General features: G+C 40.0%; 1 protein-coding gene across 1 annotated transcript; it reads left to right on the top strand.

Moving 5' to 3' along the window:
- Window positions 1-637: 637 nt before the first annotated feature.
- Window positions 638-11,343, top strand: TEX43 (testis expressed 43). The gene is made up of 3 exons (XM_015413529.1): window positions 638-707; window positions 9,023-9,131; window positions 11,084-11,343. Exons 1-3 carry the CDS (start codon window positions 646-648, stop codon window positions 11,288-11,290), a joined length of 378 nt encoding a protein of 125 aa, XP_015269015.1. The 5' UTR covers window positions 638-645; the 3' UTR covers window positions 11,291-11,343.
- Window positions 11,344-20,718: the final 9,375 nt, after the last annotated feature.

The raw sequence follows: 20,718 nt of genomic DNA, 5'->3' as shown, positions 1-20,718 counted from the left end.
GTGGCTAATAGCCACTGATGGACCTCTGCTCCATATGCTTATCTTTATTTTTTTGCATGACATCACTCTCTTTTATCACTACTTTAACCCTACTGCAGCATCTCTACTGACATGTTTTAGAAGTTTCATCATGAAGAATCTACATAGTGACACTTTGTTTTAAAAAGTTACTTTGCCCCATGCATGCATGATTTGTGTACTGAACCATTTTATTGCCCAATTAAGTCAAAATCACTTCTATAGACAGTCCAGAACTGCAACTGAAGATTTTTATTCCCTGGAACAGGTACAATACAAAACTGCTGGTTAAAAGTCTGAGAACCATTTGGGAAATTACCACCTAATCATTGTAGTTTTCTCCATTCTTAATGTTTTAGATAGGCAGCTGTGTGCCATACTTCATCCCTCTTGACTTTGCTATTTGCCTTTTATATTTTTTATTTAAAATTACAATTTAAAAATTACTGCCACTATAAGCTTTTATGGTTTCTTGCTGCTTTTGATACTGTTTCTGGTTGCTGTTGCAACCTTGGTGTCATCAGCTTGACAGCTGCTACTGCATCATAATCCCTCTTTAGGCACAGATGGCAGGTTTCCCAATAGCTCTCAGAAAGCAGCTCCTGCGGCATGAGTGAACCAAAGCCTATGGTCCCCCAGGGACCCAGACCCAATGTGGATTCTGTGGGGCTTAATACTGACCTTAAAGGGTAAGTTAGTAGACTCCATTCTATGAAAAATATTGATTCCTTGAACAGGAGTCATTCAGGAAATGAGGGTGTTACATTTTCTGTAAAAAGGCTTTTGGGGTACCTGGGCTGTAATGTGTGCTTGTTAGAAACATAGATGAAGCAAAATATTTTTTTTTTAATTTTCTAAGTGAACAGGATTTAATGACTGACTCTCTGAATAAGAAAATAGTTAAGTGAACCAGTCCAGAAAACAATTGTAACTGTTTCATAATTAAAATGTAAATATATGTAAAATGGCTTATCTTCAAGTTAAAATACCAAAATATCTTTAAAGTTAGCTTGATGTGAATTATCCAGCACAACTGGCCAATTACTTCAATAAGGGTAAAGTTGTTTTAGTATTTTATGGGAAGATCCGAAGAGGAATCACTTGGAGAAATTTGTTAGGGGCAAACTTGTATCATCTTGTGCATTGGACAATGGGATTTACAGCTGGCATGCCTTTGTAAGGTAAGAAAGATCCTAAAGATGGCTGTAGAAAGGGAAATGGCCGGTGAAACAATAACTGCCTTAAATGCTTAAAAAATTGATCCACAATTTCAACTCTCATATTGAAAGGAAGCTGCAACTGGAGGGGGATCTGAATGCTGCAAACAATTTTTAATTAGACAACCTAAGAACTTTATCTTTGTAGCTGTGAAAATATCAAAGAATTTTAGGAAATGGCTTTGAGGGAATAATTTCAGGTTACAGGGATACAGAGATTACATTTTTTAATTTAGCCTCACACTAGTCTTTCCCATACTGAGTGACTGTATCTGCATCCAAAACTTTCATAGACCAATTTTCTACCTGCAACATAAGTCTGCAAGACTTAGAAGTAATTTTGTTTGAGGTTGGATAAATGCCTCAATTTTGTAGGATATGGGGGTTATAGAAACTCAGATCCAGGACTTTTTCACTAAATAAAAAGCCTTTCCCTTCTTTGTCAAGAAAATGGACCATTATATGTTCCGTATATTATGTTCCTGGGGGAAAGAGAATGTAGGAACAGCAAGAATATTAGCTCTCATCTATTCAATGTTTGGAAATGATATTTGAATGAGTACTGTCTAGATGAGTTTATACAATTCTGATAAATTAGGAAAGTGCTAGGTATATTATACCTATGAAAATTCAAACAAAACATTTATTAACAATATAATTCAGGAATAAAGCAGAAATGTGCAGAAACCCATGTTACCACCAATGGCATGTCTCGCTGTTTGAGGAAATTAGCTATGAAGCAGAGGAGACCAGAGGGGTACAGGGATCGCACACCAATTGTATACCAAGGTCTGGTAAAGTAGGAAGACTCTAGATTCGAAGAGTAAATTAAATAGATTTTATTAAGAAATTTCCCTAATTACAAGCACACTACGCATTCAAAAAGCAAGCAATACAGAACTCAGAAAGCAGAGGTGATTGATAGCAAATAGAGGGGTCAGTTACGGGGTGATACAATCTGTCCAGACGTGCAGGGGTCCATAGAGATGAGATTATGGCCCAAACATAATCTGAGGCCATGTGCCTTGAGGGATATAGACATTGGAAAACAATGCCGACCAATAGGAGTTCTTGAGGGGCTTGTCGCAGGTGAAGACTAAAGATTACCTGGGCCAATCATGGGTCCCAGGGGGTGTGGCATCAGGAGGGGCCAGAATTAGGTGAGACCAATGAGGTTCTGGAGGGGCAGAGTCTGGATTAACAATAGCGATGATGGGATTAGCCAGGTATTGGGTGGCTAGCTGAATGGGTTTTCTGACCACTAATGGTCCAATCAAGACAGTCTGAAAAGGTTCCTAGGTTTATACAAAAGGTGGGTCTCTGATTAGCGTCAGGAAGGATTGCTAAACATTTGAATGTATGATTGGTTTATCTTGGTATCCTGAGGGAAGGAGCAGGAAAGACAGTTTGTGAATAGAAGGATTTTCACATAGACATAGGTGCACACAAAAGGGCCAGGTGAAGTTCTGGAGACAGAAGGGCCATTCACTAGGCAGCCTCTGAATAGCTTTAGAAATGCAGTGTCACGGCAGGACCAGGGGGCGTGACACAAGCAAGCAAAAGTCCAGGAACAGTCCGAGGTCAAGCCGGGCAAATCAGGTAGCAAGGTTCAAGCAGGTTTAAATCACAGTCCAAAAGCAGGGTCAGACATACCAAAGTTTCAAGTCCATAAATCACAACAATACCAGAGGAGTCAGAGATGAACGCAGGGTCAACAAAGCCAAAGGTCAAAAGCCGAGGATCAAGCCGAGAAGAATTCCACAAGGTCTAGAGCAGAGATGCAAGGATTCCGGTCCTGAACAAACGACGTTGCCAGCACAAATGACTGCTGGCAACAGACTTGCATATATACCGTGCTAGCTAATCAACTCATTAGCTAGCCAGGAGTGAGGACAGGATCCTGTCAGTAATCAGGGCTAAGAGATCTTCTGGCACGCATGCGTGCATTCTGCCTTCGCTCTCTCAGCTGTTGTCTTACATTCCTGAGCCTGGTTACAGGTGGAGGCGAGTCTGATGATGAATTACTGGGCTGCAGCAGAGACTGATCCCTTGCAGGTGTTCCCTGGGAGGCTCTATCCTCCTCACCACTTAGATAGCTTTCAGCTACAGGATCCAGTCTTTGCCTTTCTGCTGCAGTACTGTCCTCAGGAGCCTGTTCAGGGTCCTCAGGAGCCTGTTCAGGGGCATCAGCAAAGGCAGGCATGTCATCATCAGGGGCAGGCATGACATGCAGATATAATACCTGGTGGAACCCATTGTTTCATATCCATACCTTTGCTGGGTGGGGGAGAAGACTGGAGGTTTGCCTTGTTGCCACCTGAAAATGGAGACCCTTTTCCAGAGCTATGGCTTGCTTTGTGATTCAGGTCAGGAGCGCCTTCCTTGGCCTGAGTTTGTGGGTCTCTGGCTCAGGTTAGAAAGTGGGGTGCCCCGCTGTTGGGGGTACCCTAGAGTAAGGCAGCGCCTCTGGGCTGTACCCAGCATTGTATACATATATCAAAAAGAAAAGAACTACAGTAACATATTTGAAGGAATCTTCATTCTCACTCTGAGGAGGAAGGCATTTTAATGTTGGTGATGTCCACTGATTAGTCAAGACTTAGATATTTATTTCAAGTTATTTCAAGTTTCCAGTGCTGGAAGTTACCCACTCTCCAGTTCATTTCTTGCCAAGAATAGAATTTGTTCTGAGATTTCAAGGTGTTCCTGAACAGAAAGGTGAGAATCTAAAGGAAATCTTAAGTGAAGTGTTGGCCCCAATGACAGGTTTAATGGTGGAGGTACTATAAAGCGATTTGGATATGATCTATTGGACATATCCAGAATTTATCAAGAAAAAGAACCTGCCCGGGGAGATAGTGGTGAGATTCTCAAAAAGAGATGTGGTGCTCAAGGCCACAAATGAGACAACCTTAAAAATCAAAGACACAGAAATCAGAGTCTTAAAAGACATTTCATTCGAAATAAGAAGAGGAAACAGTACAAGAATTTAACCGGCTTCTTGCAGAAAAACTCCACCCCATACAGATGGATGATACCTGAAGGACTTGTCTTCAACTATAAAGATTTTTTAAAAAAGATAGACTCTGTATTAAAAGCGAAGATGTTCTTGGAACAGCAACAAAAACTAGCAAGCGCTAAGGATACAACAGAGGAACAAGATATGGAAGAAGAAAGCAGCACATATGGGTCGGGAGGTTCGGAATCTACGGCAAGTAGTAATCCAGAAGAGGAATCTGAATCAGAAAAATGGGTGGGGGCCCCCAAAGTCCTGAAAGTCAAATGGAAATTTGATAAAAAGAAAAAAGAAGGAAAGAAATAGATCTACCAGAAATGTATAAGCTTAATAGTTTAATTGTTTAGAATGTACTTGCTCGAATCAAATATACAATACCAGTTTGTAATTGAAGCAGTAGTAACTAGCTATATTCCAGTAATCTTTTTATAGACGGAACGTTAAGCAACCTAACGTTTAATCATTCTATATGAACCTTGCTTAGCTTATATTTTAGTTTAGTGGTTAGTGTCCTAGTGCTTTTAGTGTTTGTAGTAAGAAAATAATTTTTAAAATTCAAAAATAAATAGGATGTCCACTTTCTCCACTTCTCTTTATTCTTGTGATGGAAATCTTTGCTTCTAAGATATCTTGCATGATTAAATGGATGCAAAATTTTGGTGAGGAAATACAGTTTCAGTGTTGGGAAAATCTATGGACTAAAGGTATTCGATTCACTGCTAGCCAAGCATTAAGAGAAAATTGGTACAAAATGTTTTACCCCAAAAGATATTGAAAAGATGGATAAGAATTACAAATGGGCTTGCTGGAAATGTAAAAAAGATGACACCTTTTATCATATGTGGTGGACTTGCAACAAGATGAAAAGATACTGGGAAAATATACATGAAGAAATTCAAAATATTTTAAAAACCAAATTCCCGATGAAACCAGAGACTACCAGATAATACAAACAAGAACCTCACAAGACCTACTTAAATATATGTTGACAGCTGCCAGAATAATATTTGCAATGAAATGGAAGACAGAAGACTGTCCTACAACAGAGATCTGGAATGAAAAACTAGCTGAGTATGCAACATTGGCAAAACTAACCAATTATATAAATAAAAGACCACTGAAAGAATTTCAGCAAAAATGGCAAGCTTATTATTCATACTATGGGAAAATTAACTTTTTTTTGTAAAAAAAAGTTCCAGAATTACCTGAATATCATATTAAAGGTGATGAAGATATTGATTATAGTTTCAACACTTTATTTTGTATTCCACTAGTAATTAAAGAATTACTAAGAATAAACATAGAATTATATAAACAATTAAGACAATATTAAGGTTTTTACAATGATTTAATTTTAGCATAGAAGTTTGTTCAATAGTTCACCATTTTGGTGTAGTGGTTAAGTGTACAGATTCTAATCTGGGAGAACCGGGTTTGATTCCCCACGCCTCCACATGCAGCTGCTGGTGTGACCTTGGGTCAATCATAAATTCTCTCAGAGCTGTTCTCTCAAGCTGTTCTCTCAGCCCCACCTCCCTCACAGGGTGTCTGTTGTGGGGAAGGGAAGGGAAGGGAAAGGAGTTCGAAAGCCACTCTGAGACTCTGAGTGAAGTGCGGGGTATAAATCCAATATCTTCTTCAAGATACAATCTCTTTTATCGTTAATAGATTATCACTAACTTTAGGAAAGTTCTTGTTTATTCCTTATAGAGACAATCTATCCCAAAATTTTGTAGTATTTATTTTATTTATTTTATTATATTTATACCCCGCCCTCCCCGCAAACGGGCTCAGGGCGGCTTACACAGGCACAAAGTGCATACAATATATAAAACAGTTAAGATTCCATATAAATAAGCCAATTAAATTCAAATCTATCAGAGCACGACTAAAAAGTCCCAGCATCTTGCATAGCAGAAGGGCGGGCTAGGACCACAGCTAGATGTTACCCAGCCCTCTGGCAGTATCGCTGTATAATGGAGCGATGGTGGTAGTGGCGGCTCCTACTCAAAAGCCGGCGGAAGAGCTCCGTCTTGCAGGCCCTGCGGAACTCCCCAGGTCCCACAGGGGCCTGATCTCCTCCAGGAGCTCATTCCACCAGATAGGAGCCGCCACTGAAAAGGACCTGGCCCTCGTTGCTGCAAGCTTGGCCTCCTTAGGGCCCGGGGTCACCAGACGGTGTTGTGACCCCGACCGAAGTGCTCTTTGAGGAATATATGGGGAAATGCGGTCCCTCAGGTATGTTTTATTGTCTGCTTTTATATTTGAAATATGTAATACATTTGGTAATACATCTGATTTTACTTATTGTATGTAACAACTCATAATATATGACAAACCTGATGAATCTATATTTTCCCCCTACCCTTTCTTCCTTTCTGTATCCCACCTTTCTTAAAGAAAACAATTAAAAAATTAAAAGAAATTAGACAAAAGGGGGGGCTATGCCCAAGGTCAACAGGACGGATAAGCAACACCCAAGGAACAACTCCATTTGCTCCCATTGGGTGCTGCCCAGATTCAAGGCAGATGTTCACAGACCATAGGGTTGCCAGGTCCTACCTGGGGGGATCCTGCCTCTCCTCCAGGATCTTCTGGCATGTGCACAAAGCGTGCACTCCACAATGATGTCACCTGGAAGTGACATCATTGTGTCACGGATGTCGGGGGGGCACTCTAGTTTTTGGGCAAAATTCTATGGGTTTTTGCCTTCAAAACCATAGAGTTTTCACAAAAATTAGAGTCACCCCACAGCATTCCCAACACGATGATGTCACTTCCTGGTGATGTCACTGTGATCTTGTTCAGGGTGGGGCTTCCCCCGCTGACCAGCTGGTTGGCGGCAGGCTGGAGCCCCCGGAATCAGGGAACCCTTGCCCAGACCAGGAGTCTGGCCACCCTAACAGACCATCATGCCCCAGGCATAGACAAGACAATATAACTATATAATATCAGAGGCTTTCCCCAGGGGAACATCAAACCTGCCCAGGCCCTTTAAAATCGCAACTGACACCAAGCCCCCCTGCAGAAGACTAACTTCAGATGTTCCATCAAACATGGACTCATCTTTCTTTAGACAAGTGGGTCTCCCCCAGTCAAGTTAGTGATTTCTCCCTTGCCCAGATGACCAGAAAAGCACCAACATACCATCGCTGCAAAGCAACATCTACTGGAAATCAGGAATTTACTCGGCATTTTCCACAGTCCCCAAGAAAAACAGGGACTGGAGAGTGACACTGGACTAAATAGATTTGTAATACACAGACACTTCTGCATAAAGATCCTGAGGTCCAAAGCTGAGGCCTTAAGGCACAAATGGCTTCAGTAGAATACATATTTATCTGCCTTTCAAGCTCTGTAGCTTTAAGAAGAGCCATTTTCAACCCACTTTTAATGCACTTTCCAACTGGATTTTACTGTGTGAACTAGCAAAATCCAATTCAAAAATGCACTGAAAGTGGATTATTTAAGTGTGTGTGATTGCAACCAATGAGGATTTTCAAGGGAGGTTGCTGTCATAATTGTGGTGTCATTGCTACCATCACAACATCCTCTCCTTTTTAAAAAAGTCACTTCCCAAGCTATGAACCTGCTTCTTCACACTCAAATGGTGATCTTGGGGCAGTCACATTGTCCCAGCCTAACCTACCTCACAGGGTTGTTGGGGAGATAAAAATGTGAAGAGGAGAATTATGTTATGTAAGCTGCTTTGGGTATTCACTATGGAGAAAGGAAGAGGAAGGGTGTACATAGTGTGGCAAGGAGGATACAGGAGAGAGTGAAGTGGCCCCCCCCACACACACACAAGTCCTTGCAGGTTCTCTACTGCACTACTGGTTCTGGCAGCCAGCAGCTGGAACTGAGCAGAGTTTCCCAGGGAGAAATGAAGGGAAAGCTGAAGATGGGGACACATAAATGTAGGTTGGCTGGTGGGAGTGCAGAAGACAAGGAAGCAGGAAAAGGAACAGGCGATGGGAGCTCTCAAGAAAGAGAAAGATGAAATAGTAGGGGAGGGGAAATGAAGTGCCCCCACAAGTCTGCAGCTCCCCCATTTGTCCCATATAAAGGTCTGCTGAGGCCATCTTCTATCATTATTATTGTGCTACACAACTTCAATTCTGTATTAAGCAGACTAGACAAAACCCAAATACATACTGGGAAAACTTGGAAGAAAACATCAAGAGATGATGTCTTTCTTTTAATCTCACTTATGGAAAGCAAAGGATTACAAATCATAAATTCAGCTGAATAGTTCTCATGACAGAAAACAGAGTCGACATTTGGCATTTCTCCCCTTGCTTCTCATTCATTATTTATTTCTGGAACAGAAAGATGTCTGAGGTAAGTGTAGAATTGATATTTTTAGAGACTTGGTTGTGCAGAGACGGTTTTTCTCATATGAAAGATTACTGCACAAAGGAGAACCTGATTAGATCCTACTCAGGGATTCAGTAATTACAGGACAGTCATTCTGTTTCATCCCCACAAATTTTCACATCAGCCACTAGAGAATATCCAGCTGGCACAAGAGGCTGGATCGAGAGTGTTACTATCAGAGATTTATAAGTATCTCCTATTGGTAACATTAAAGAAGAGGTTAGATTATATGGATAAATGAGAAAGATAATTACATCAGGCATTCGATGACTAGTGGATGGACATTTGAGGAGAAATGTTTATGTATTGCTTCGTGCAGCTTCCCCCCTCCTTACTTACAACGTTTAAATAGAATTAAACTCTTTTCAAAAACTATGCCATGTTTTTGTCCTAGGCTAGTTCACTGCCACTTGCCAAGATTTTCATGCAGACATGGGATGATTCCAAACCTCTATGTGATGCCCTGGAAACAAGATATGAAGTATCGAAAGATAAAGTTAAAGGTACAGGAATACAATGTAACTGTTTTGTGTCGTTTAGTGGGGGGCATCATTTTGAAAGAGATGGGGTAGCTATAAATCCCACTGCATATGTTTGAGTTTAAGGGTACTCTACTCTTTTGAGAAGCACCCTCCCCAAAAGAAAATAACCAATTAAACATCCACTGCAGTACTTTCCCCTTTTACCTAAACCTTCCTTTCTTCTCTGTTAGCTCTCCTTTAATTACATATAAAATCATATTCCTTCACTGTAAATATTTTGCAGTTCATTATTTTTAATATATACAAAAAGAAATTAATATGTTCATACAGAATAAATAATACATCAACACTCCGCAACAGATCTTATTATTCTTATTTACCTGCTAGCCTAAACTAGTTCTACAAAGCAACATTACTTAGTATTGTTTTGATTTTGAAGCTGCTAATGGGCTCTCGTGCCTAAAATTCTCCTGAAGTAATTTCCATATGTTGGATCAGATTACTTCACTGTGAATCCACCTTCTCAACATCACCTCTGTTTTGATGAATAGTAAGCTACTGTAACATATAGATTTCTATAACTTTACCTATTCAGTCTTGGTTTTGAGTAATTTTCCTCTGCTACCAAACTTTTGCACACACCAATCTCACTGCTATAATAATGTGTGATGCACATTGACAGTTGATTACTTGGAATCAGTTCAGCATAATTTGGTAGGAACAATTCCAATTCACAGCCCAGTTTAAACTGAACACTATATGATTGCACTAAAGTTACCATTTTACAGAAGTGCTTCATTTTACTACAATTTAACACTGAACTTGGCAATCCAATATGTAGTCATAGGGCAGTGAAGCCACTTTCAAAAACAACAGAAGTTTCTGCCAGCGGCCTCTAATCTGGAGAACCGGGTTTGATTCCCCACTCTTCCACATGAAGCCTGCTGGTGACCTTGGGCCAGTCACAGTTCTCTCAGAAGTCCCACATACCTCACAAGGTGCCAGTTGTGGAGAGAGGAAGGGAATGTGATCGTAAGCCGCTTTGAGAGTCCTTAGGGCAGATAAAAGTGGGATATAAAAACCAACTCTTCTTCTGTATTCATGGGGGAGAAATGCAGGAAAATATTCAATGTAAATTAAATTGAAATGTCCTGTCTTCCTAAAAAGACATTCCTCAGTAACAATTGAGCATATTTATTGCTCTGGAAAGCTGAGAGTCAACTTTATACCGGGTGAGGTGCAATTGGAGTAACCAGGCCTCTAACAATTTACAGTATCCTGGAGAGCAGAAATAAGGGTCTGGGGATGTGTGCCCTGAGATGTATGTTTTCCAACCCTAATTCACTCCTCCAGGTCCCGTATAAGATTTTAAGGGCTATGATGACCCCTTTGAAAAGTCATGGAGAGGTAGATTAATTAGGATAAAAAGAAAAGCACTCATTCTTAATTCACTTTACATACACCCAAAGAATCTTTAAACTGCAGAAGGGGTATAGCCCATAGCATCTTATAGTTTCCAAAAATGAGGGTTGTGGATGTATAACCATGTCAACTCCACTCCTATCCCCACAGCACTTATACAGACATTGACCTCCCCCCCCCCCCCCTTTTTTATTTTCAGGCTAGATGAGCAGTGTCCCACTCAGCAGTCGGCACTGCATGACAATTTTGCTAGTGCTAAACGTCTCTGATTCATAGCTAAGTGAGCACTAAGGTATTCATCTATCTGCAGAATTCAACAGTCTTCTTATGTTAGGGGATGGGATTCTCAAATGTTTGTCCTCCTCCCCCTTCACAGTTCCCCAAAGGCTTCCAAGTTATAGTTTAATCATTATTAGAGTTGTCGATTTCTTTTCTCCTCTCCCCTCTTTCCACATTTTCACAAACTGTTAATGATTGTTAATAGTGGTGTTGTTATTAGTATACAGGCTTTACAGAGACAATTAACATTTTGTTTGAATTCTCTTGTTTAGCATGCTGAACTTGTTGGGCTATATTCTGGAGCTCCTGAAGACACTCTGTTTTTAGACAAAAGTGAGAGGCATTGCCATGGTGAGGACCGAAAGCAACTCCTACTGAAAGTTCCACAGGAAATGGCAATTGCAGATATTCCCATCTATTCTCATCTCTCCAGGTACCACAAGTCCATAGTGGCTTATGGATTCAGGATCAAACTCTGAGTTGCATTCTTTCCAGCTGGAATGTATCCACTTAGCTGTAAATTAAAAACTCTGCTGCAAGAAACAAGTGTAGTATTGACTCTCTTTGAAACTCAGTTAGACTTTCACCAAATCTGTGAGAGTTTCTATTTAACTAATAATTTGTGGTTTGATTTCCTTGTCTGGGAATCATTCTAAAGGTTTGGGCAAAGTCTCTTGTTAGCAACCAAGCCTTGGAATCCAATTTAACTTTTGCCTCTGACTGACACCAAACCATACATTACAGAGGCCTTGGGCTGGGTCTGAGTCTGCCATGAAGATTTTCAATCAGACATGAGCTGCAAGTTCACCAGTAAAACCTCAGTTTAATTTACATTTTTAAAAGAACTCTATCCTTACCTGCTACATAGCACAAAACAAGGTGGCAGGGATGCTTTTTGTTGTGACACTGAGTGGAAAGGAACTCCAAGGCTTGAGCTGCTTTGAGAACAACATAGAACAACATTGGGCTGCAAATTAGGATCAGGGAACAAGATTTGCTAACAGATGACTTGTATTAAGAAATATTTACGGGGTATGTGACCCTATTGGTTCTTAGCAGCTGTTTATATAATCAGCCATGATATCCATCTAGAGCAGGGGTCCCCAACACAGCACCTGCCAACTGTTTTTAGAAAGTGGGCAGGGCCTGTGTGAAAGCAAGAAAATATTTTAAAATGATGTAAATAGATGAAAAAAATAAAAAGTGTTCTGTTAAGTAGAGTTTCTGCCTGAAATGTTGAAGAGTTACTATGAAAGTCACACATAACCTCACTCCCTGATGTTAGTGGTTGGCTGCACCTCCTGCAACAGCCATTTTGTGTTTGGATCTGCCTCCTGCAGCAGTCATTTTATGGTTATGCCCCCAATTCCAAAGGTGCCCACAGGCTCAAAAATGTTGGGGACCCCTGATCTAGATCAAGAAGGGGCTTCCTTAAATCCATCCATTTGCTTATGTAAATGTTACAAGTCTTTATTCTGGTGATTCCAAGATTTGGCTTGTATGAAATGATAGTAGGATCTAATGCTGATAGGCCATGCACCATCTTGAACTTCAAAGGACTTCTCTCAATCAACTTTTCAACAACAGCTACTACCATATTTCAACACCCTAGGCAAAACTCGGCCACTTGACGTTCACTCAGTTTAGTTTCTTTCAACTGGGAACCAGAAGACACGTTTTGAAGTATTTCTGATTTTATGCAACATTAGCTTTTTGATTAGTTTACAAAGTTCTTCATACAAAAAAGGTGCCAATGGTTTTTGGTTTTGAAACCTTTGTAGAAATGTCTCACAATCTCTAGCAATCGTTTTCATGAAAGCCATTTTGCACTTCATGAGTGGATCTTGCATTGCAGCTTATATACAAATTGCAGGCTTACTGTAGGGGAGTTTTGCTTCTTCCACATACTTCTTGATGTTATCAAAAACAGTCATCACTCTATCAAGGCACTTAACATTCTCCAACCACCTAGTGGAGCAAAACTTCAGGGGAAATAGTGTGCTTCCAGTCATAGCAGTGTATGATGCCCTCCTAGCTGGAGAATCTTTGAATAGATAATACATGTTGCGCAAGACTGAATTCAGGTCCCATTTCACTGCTTGCAATCCTGTTTTAAAAGACCCATGTACAACATGAAGGCTACAAGTTCCAAAGTCAATCAATTTTTTTCCTTCTTCTTTACAGCCAAGGTTGGTTTTAATTTCTTCTTTTAGTTTTCTCAAAAAAAGGTGATTTACATTTGGCCCATCCATAGATACTTGTAATAATTTTACAACTGATAAAGAAGACATGCCTTCTTGAAACTTCTGAAGAAGGTCTTCAGCAGTAGCAGTTTGAAGAAAAACACTGGTTAGATACCGTGTGGAAACTTTATGACAGTAATCATCCCAAAAACGAAGCACTAAATCCATCTGTCCCTTTTGAACCACCTTATTCAAAGCTTCATCAAAACAGATAACAAATGTTTGGCATTGTTTCAGCTGTTTTAGTAAAAGATCAGAGAAATATGGTGCCAAGCCAAAAGCAACAACATACATTGCTTTTGTTTTTCCAAACCCCTAATAATGAGGAAAACATCGGACAACCATCAGGTACATGGAAACAAGAATGGGGAAAAGGGAACTAATAACCCAGCGCAGGTCCCGGGTACCTCTAAAGACATATCAGAATACTTTATCAAACCTAATCGCACATCGATGTCAGGTACCACTCCGGCAGTAACTGACACCATGGCAATGGCAGAGGCCCAAGGCGCAGTTCCCCCCCCCCATAACTGAAGCAAGACTGACTGAAATGTTTAACAAAATGGAGCAGAAATTACTAGATAGCATGACCGCGCTAATCAGACCTATTAATGAACAATTTGCCAAACTAAAAATTGCGCTAACAATGGTCAACCAAATGGTGGAAACAGCAAGAGACCTAAGCCTCAACCTAAAAGAAGAAATAAGCCTGATAAAAACTGATTCTGAACGTACAAAAGATCGAATTTTGTCACTAGAAACTTCAAGCCGTCATAAAAATCTGAAATTTAGAGGCTTTTCAGAGCACTTAGAAATAACAGTTCAACTGTCTATATTCATGGCGGAATGGCTAGCGCAAGAACTATTGCTGGAAGGAGGCATCACTCCAATAATTACTGCAGCCTACAGACTCGGCTCACCTTCTCATCCAAAATGAAATGGCCCAAGGGATATTCTTGCAGAAATACCAGACCCAAGAACGAGGAAGAAGATCTTAAGCAAAGCCAGGCAGAGAGGGGCATTTACATACAAGGGAGAAAAAATACTAGTCTTCCCTGATGTCCCACAGGAAGTACTGCAAAAGCAACGGGAACTTTGCATGGTCACAGAAGCTTTACGACAATCGAAAATAAGCTACAAATGGGTCAATCTAACCAATCTGCAAGTACAAGAAGAAGACAGGTCCCTGTACACCAAAGACCCAAAATCAGGAGCAGCTATGTTACAGGCTCTGCAGATCGCCACTCCAATGAACTGCAGCAAAGCGTCACAGAAACGGAAGATACCATTAACTCCAGGCAAAGACCCTAAAATGACTGTAAGGCAAATGCAGCAGATGAGTGCCTAAGGGTACACAGAAGGGACCATATCAAAGAAATGACACATAGTTACGAAATGTACAGCATATAACCTATAATATACAACCTGATGGGAAAAGAAAATAGATGAAGACATCTTCTTGGAAATAAGTCCAATTGAATAACATAGGACTTTGGACTTTTTTTTTTTACAATATTGTATAATTGAGAATTGAGAATGTTGGACAAATTTTTGTAATCTTATAAAGTTTAAAAAGCAATATAAATCTTACAAATGTTATTCATATCGCAGGGTTTGCTTGTGTGTTGTTTTTCCTGTTGGATACCTGTGATCCCTTTTGGTTTGTGCTGTTTCTATTGGGGATGTAGACATAAATGTACATATGATGGATTAAGAAATGTAATAGTTGAAATATTTACAGAGGTTCAGCCTGCAATAATGTCATATTACTTTAAGAAAGAGATGTTCAACATGCAGCTGCATGGAATTAACTAGTACAGTCTTTATAGAGTCTGGATTCAGTTTGTTGTAGAGAGCATTTGCCAGCCAGAAAATGAAGGCTTCTAGCCAGGAGAAATAAGGACTGGTTTGCTACTACTTAAAATGGATAGTGCTTATGGAGAGCATAGCCAGCAAAATCCAGGAGGCTTCTTTGCACCTACAGAGGATTGGCTTGCTCCCAATATAAACACTTATATGGAACCAGTAAGTTTTCTAAAAATAAAATAATATAACTATTTTCCATTCAGCTTCATGTGAATTTTCATTGACCATGGTTTATTCCAGGATACTATGAAGGAAATTAAGAAATTACAATACTGAGCTGGATTAAGAAGCTGACACCTCTCTACAATATAGGATTGCTCCTGAGGAAGACTGCAAAGTTGAAATGAGTTTATAACTGGGTACTCGTTGAGAATGTTGGACTTTTTTACAATATTGTATAATTGAGAATGTTCGACAAATTTTTGTAATCTTATTAAGTTTAAAAAGCAATATAAATCTTACAAATGTTATTCATATCGCAAGGTTTGCTTGTGTGTTTTTTTCCTGTTGGATACCTGTGATCCCTTTTGGTTTGTGCAGGTGTTTGCAATCAGCCTTTCTCATAGATACTATCTGTATCTCTTTCAAAGCCTGATAATCAGAATGCGGTAATTGGCTAAATGAAAAACCTGTGCTCAGTTCAATAACTAAATGGGAGAGGGAAGCCAGGAGCAAGTTGCATCATCTCTTGGAGGGCTCCAGTGAACGAGCACTCTGATTGGATTCCAGATATCGCCTGATGCCAGGGAGCAAGAAACTACAATTGGGCCTTAGATAAAGGTGATGCTATCCTAACCTTTGATCCCATGGGACAGATGCATAAGCTTCTAGCCTGGACTCTGAAGTTTTGAATGGTGCATCAGTTAATGCTAGGTACTAAAGTGTCAGAACGAAAAAAGTTAGCTTTTGGTATGTTTTTGCTAATTAACTCTAGAGACCGTGTTGCCTAGTAGAATTTTAATTATATTTGCTCAATAAAACTGTGTATTTTTCTAAAGGTTTTGGTCTTGTGTGCATTTAATCTCAGGGACCCACGAGATGGAGCATTGCTTACTAGTCTGAGAGGCAGTGGCTCAGAGGGACTCAGGTTTGGGTTTCCTGACAAGGAAACCAGGAAAATTATTAATTATTCCTGAAAAGGTCTTATTTTTGAGTAGACCTGGTTAGGATTGCTCCTGACAACATTAGATTTTTTTCGGAAGTCACTCTTGGGGAATGAATTCAGTTCGGTAGGAGATATAGATACATGAGATGTTGCCTGCCTAGAGTTTTTAATCACTTGTCAATGCCAGATCTACACACACTGAGATATTCAATGCAGACATCAAAGGTCAGATGTATATGTTGCATTACATGTATTTGTAAGTATAGTGTTAGTGCTTTGAAAATTGTGTAAGTTTGAAGGGGATCCAGTTTCCTTGATTCAACCTTCAAATTGTGTGTAGACAGCAGTCCTGCAAATAGAACATCACAGCTATTTATTGTGGGCACAGCTGGATGTGTTCTCTCCACTTCAATTATGCCCTATTTTCCTTCACTGGGCATTCATTTTTCCTCTGTGCAGCTGTACACCTATGTACCAGATTGCACAGAGAAATTTAACAGTATGAACAGGTTGGAAACTGTTAAATAACGATGTATTGGTGTCCCTTCTGCAAAAAAAAAAGTTTTTTCCATGATAAGGCATGATGGAGCAGAAAGACACTGATTTAAAAGCAGGTATGAATAAATAATTGTATACTTCCAGTGGATTTTTAAAAAGAAGAAATTGAAAAGACAGGGAAAGCCTGTTATAATCACCCAAACACAGGAAAATTCAAATTGCCCCAGAATTTCCCAAAAGAAAACACATAGACTTAGAGCTGTACACCCACCAATGAAGCTGGACAGCATTTTATAAATGACCATGAAAAATCAAGGTCGTCAAAACTCTATCAAGTTCATAGTGGCTACAACCCAGATGTACTTGTAATTTGCTGCAGAGAAATGAAGGGGAGGGGAGAGATGGCATTTCTTCTCCTTCCACTGAGTGTCACTCTAACACTTAAACATGCCTTAGCAATGCAGTTGTTTCTTTTCAAAAAGTGCTTCATCTAACAAATCAGTCTAGTATAATTGTTTAATTTACAAGTCTCTGCAGAGTCCTGGCTCACATAACACATAACATTGTTCTGAGTAGGCTAACATATTCCCACTACATAGCAGAAGTTTAATATGGGCAGTCTCACCAGTACTACAAGCACCTTGGACCTTGTTTCACACTGTTTGATTATTGATAGTGCTGAGCAGAAAACAGTAATTTTAAATCCAACGTATGTTCTGAAACAGGGACAATTATAGTGATCCTTGGTCCCTGGGCAAAAGTCCAGGATGTACAAAGAGTACAAGGTGCGCAGGTGCCACTGCTGCCACTGGAAGCTAGCTGGCTGAGCTCCAGGCAGGACAGGTGCAAACAGTGGGAGGAGCCTGTTCTTCCTCTTTCCTCCCGTCCTTGGGAGAATGTGGCCATGGATGGTCAGGGCCCCTCCCACTGTGGGGCCCAGGACAGCTGCCCCTGTTGCCCATTGGCTATGATCACTACTGTTCTGAAAGCCATAGCAGTTAGAATGTTAAGACTACAGTGACCTAGATGCAAATATCAACTCTGCCATGGAATGTACTGGGTGACTTTGGCTTAGCTGCTACCTCTTGATCTAACTTACCTCATGGGGATAAAGGCAGGGGCAATGGATGCAACTCTAAGCTCCCTGGAGGAAGGATAGGATACAAATGCTGGTTGAATTATATACATAGGAAATGTGCAAGCCAATCTAAGCATTATGGGTTAAATTCAGATGCATTTTTCTGCCAATAGAAGGGCAGGCAACATTTGCTGATTCTCCCCTCCCACTTCATACTCCCAGTTTGCTCCTTGGATCCCCTGCTCCCCAGGAGCAGCAATTTTGCATAGACCAGAGGGGAGGGGGAAAGGAAAATTCCATTAGCAGAAGATTTTGTCCTTTGGGGGAAAACAACATGCCAGTTTAATAGAAACATCCCCAGTTATCCATTTCCTTCAGGTGGTTCTCATCTTCTCATGGCACACTGATCAAAATACTGGAATGTGATGTTTGCAATGCTAATTTTTGAAAAGAGATCCAGAGGAGATCTGAAAATTATAGAACGGTTAGCCTACAGTTTGTTCCAATTAAACAGGTTAAAGCTGTTAATAATTACTGAGGAAGAATCAACATGGCATCTTTAAAAGGGGACATGCCTTTTAGAATTCTTGGACAGAGTTAAAGAAATGGGTAAGGCTGATTCATCAGACATCAAATACCTGGAGTTTCCAAAGCCCCTCCATGACCCTCAATGGATTATAATCCTTTTGTGGATTGAACCTGATTAAATGACAAGCAGTGAGTAGAAATAAATGGACTTCCTGCAATGGAGGGAATGGAGGTTCGATTAGTATGGGAGCTGCGGAAATACAAAAACAGAGCTAGAAGGGATCTCAAGGGTCATCCTGTCCAACCCCCAGCACAATGCAGGAAATTCACAACTACCTTCCCCCCCACACTTCCCCGGTGACTCCTGCCCTATGCCTAGAGGAATGCAAAAAAGCCTCCAGGATCCCTGGGCCAATCTGGCCTGGAGAAAAGTTCCTTCCTGACCCCAAAGTGGTGATCAGCATTTTCCTTCTCATAGATCCAGGTGGTCAGGTGTGTTGGTCTGAAGCAGCAGGACAAATTTAGAGTCCAGCAGCACCTTTAAGACCAACAAAGGTTTATTCACAATATGAGCTTCCGTGTGCATGTGCACTTTTTCAAATACATTGGAAAGGTAGAAAAGGTTCAAACTTCTGGACAGGGGCCGAACTGCAAATGAACATGTAACATGCTGAAGATGTGCAAAGACAAACTAAATAACAAGCTAAAGTTATAAGGTCAACAGTTGTAAAGCAATAAATATGTCAAAATAGCAGATAATATGGAGAGATCTTTTCTAATTGTGGGAAGTAAACTGAGCCTCTCCATTCTCTCCTCTCAGGCGTGGAGGTCACTTAACAGCAGCGAGCCCTGCCACCTGGGTGCCGATAGGCAGCCCCAACCCCTGTAGACATGTGGCCTTAGCTAGGGATAAATTTGGAACTTGTAAGCCACTCAGAGACCCTTCGGGGTTGGAGCGGGGTAGAAATTGAAGATATAAATAAATAAATAAACAGCATTTTTTTTTCTTTTTGACATGGATGTAGCAAAACATCCCAATATTCCTTGCATTATATTCAGTATTCTAATATACTACTCTGAAAAAGAAATAGACTAAAAGACAGAGGATATATAGTCCTTCTTGTTGAGAATACATATGTGAGGACTGAATGAGTTAGCATATGGATTATCTTATTAAACATATATGCTAACTCATTCAGTCCCCATCTCAAACTGCTTACCTGTAGAGAGTTCTTCAGAGGGAAAATCACACTAACAAGAAAAAAGGAATTAATACCCAATTACATGTTTATTACTGTGCCTAAGTTCATGATGAGAATTCACTGACAACCCTATCATGTTTGAACAAGGGAAATTGCCACCCTGTAGATAAGGTTATATGGAGAGTGACAGAAGTTTTTCTTGGAAGTTCTGCAGGAGAGGTGAGTTTCAAGTTAGCCTTTGTTATGTGCATGTTTGCCTAGTGATGATTCATCACCAAAGAATGCCAGCAAAATGTGGCCTAAAGCTCAAAAGAATTGTTGTACTTATCTTTGCATTCATCAGGTAACTCAGTTGCACAATCTCTTGTTGGTTTTCCAAGAAGCAGAAAGAAGCAGAAAATAAATCCCATATGAATGCATTTCTGTAGAGCAATGCTAAGTTCCTGTTGAAATATTCTATCCTAATAATAACAAATATATTTCCTTTTCCATACGTGGTTAATTTCATCGTTCTGCTTAGATTATTTGGGCTGGTTCACTCAACTGCTCTGCCTATAGTTCCTTTTTGCTGGCATTATGTAATGCCTGGTGAATGAGAAAGTATAATACTTCAGATATAAGCTCTGTCTGCATGGGAAGCAATGAATACCAGCTGCTCTATCCTGCCTGTGCACGCACGGAAAATACTTTCTTCCATAACATATTTTGTCAACCTTCCTTATTAGTTGTTTTCCTTATACATAGCACAATATTGCAAATTTATTTTCTTCTTGTTGGGGTAATAATGCTTTCCGTGGTTTATGTCTGTTGATTTCTGATTGTCTCCTTTCCCCCCAGAGTTTTCCTGTTAGAATACATCCTGTATACCTTTAAAATGACTGGTTAGTTATAAGATTGCATGAATATGGTATTATGAATATAGTATGATCTTCCTCCTTGCTCTCTCCTTTTCCATACACAGATATGTGATATTTATTGAGAACTGCATGAGTAACAAGGGGGAAACTGTAAAAAAACTGTTTGAGGAGAATTGCACAATGTCACATAATAGTGATTCTTATGTGGGATATTCCTTTCCACAGCAAGAATATTTATATATCTGCACTAGTTATTGTCAAGCAGAAAGAAAAAAACAATGCTACTGTAGAAAGAAATTGGAATATTTATTTTCATTTATAGTCCATCTTTCTTACTGGGACTGAGGGTGAATTATAAGTATGATAGAACTATTGAGTCAATCAGTAAGGAAATTACAAAATATAACATTTGAATGACAACAATATTTGAATCTAATACCAAAAGGTCTTAGTAAAACAAAGCTAGTCAATCAGCAAGCAGATTACAACATACAGTAACACTGGAGTCTAACAGCAAGGATTCTTAGCAA

Source organism: Gekko japonicus, unplaced genomic scaffold (genome assembly GCF_001447785.1).
Source record: "Gekko japonicus isolate JY-2015 unplaced genomic scaffold, Gekko_japonicus_V1.1 scaffold245, whole genome shotgun sequence".
NCBI lineage: Eukaryota > Metazoa > Chordata > Lepidosauria > Squamata > Gekkonidae > Gekko > Gekko japonicus.
The sequence above is the reverse complement of the archived record's forward strand: the minus strand, read 5'-3'. Positions and strand labels throughout refer to the sequence as shown.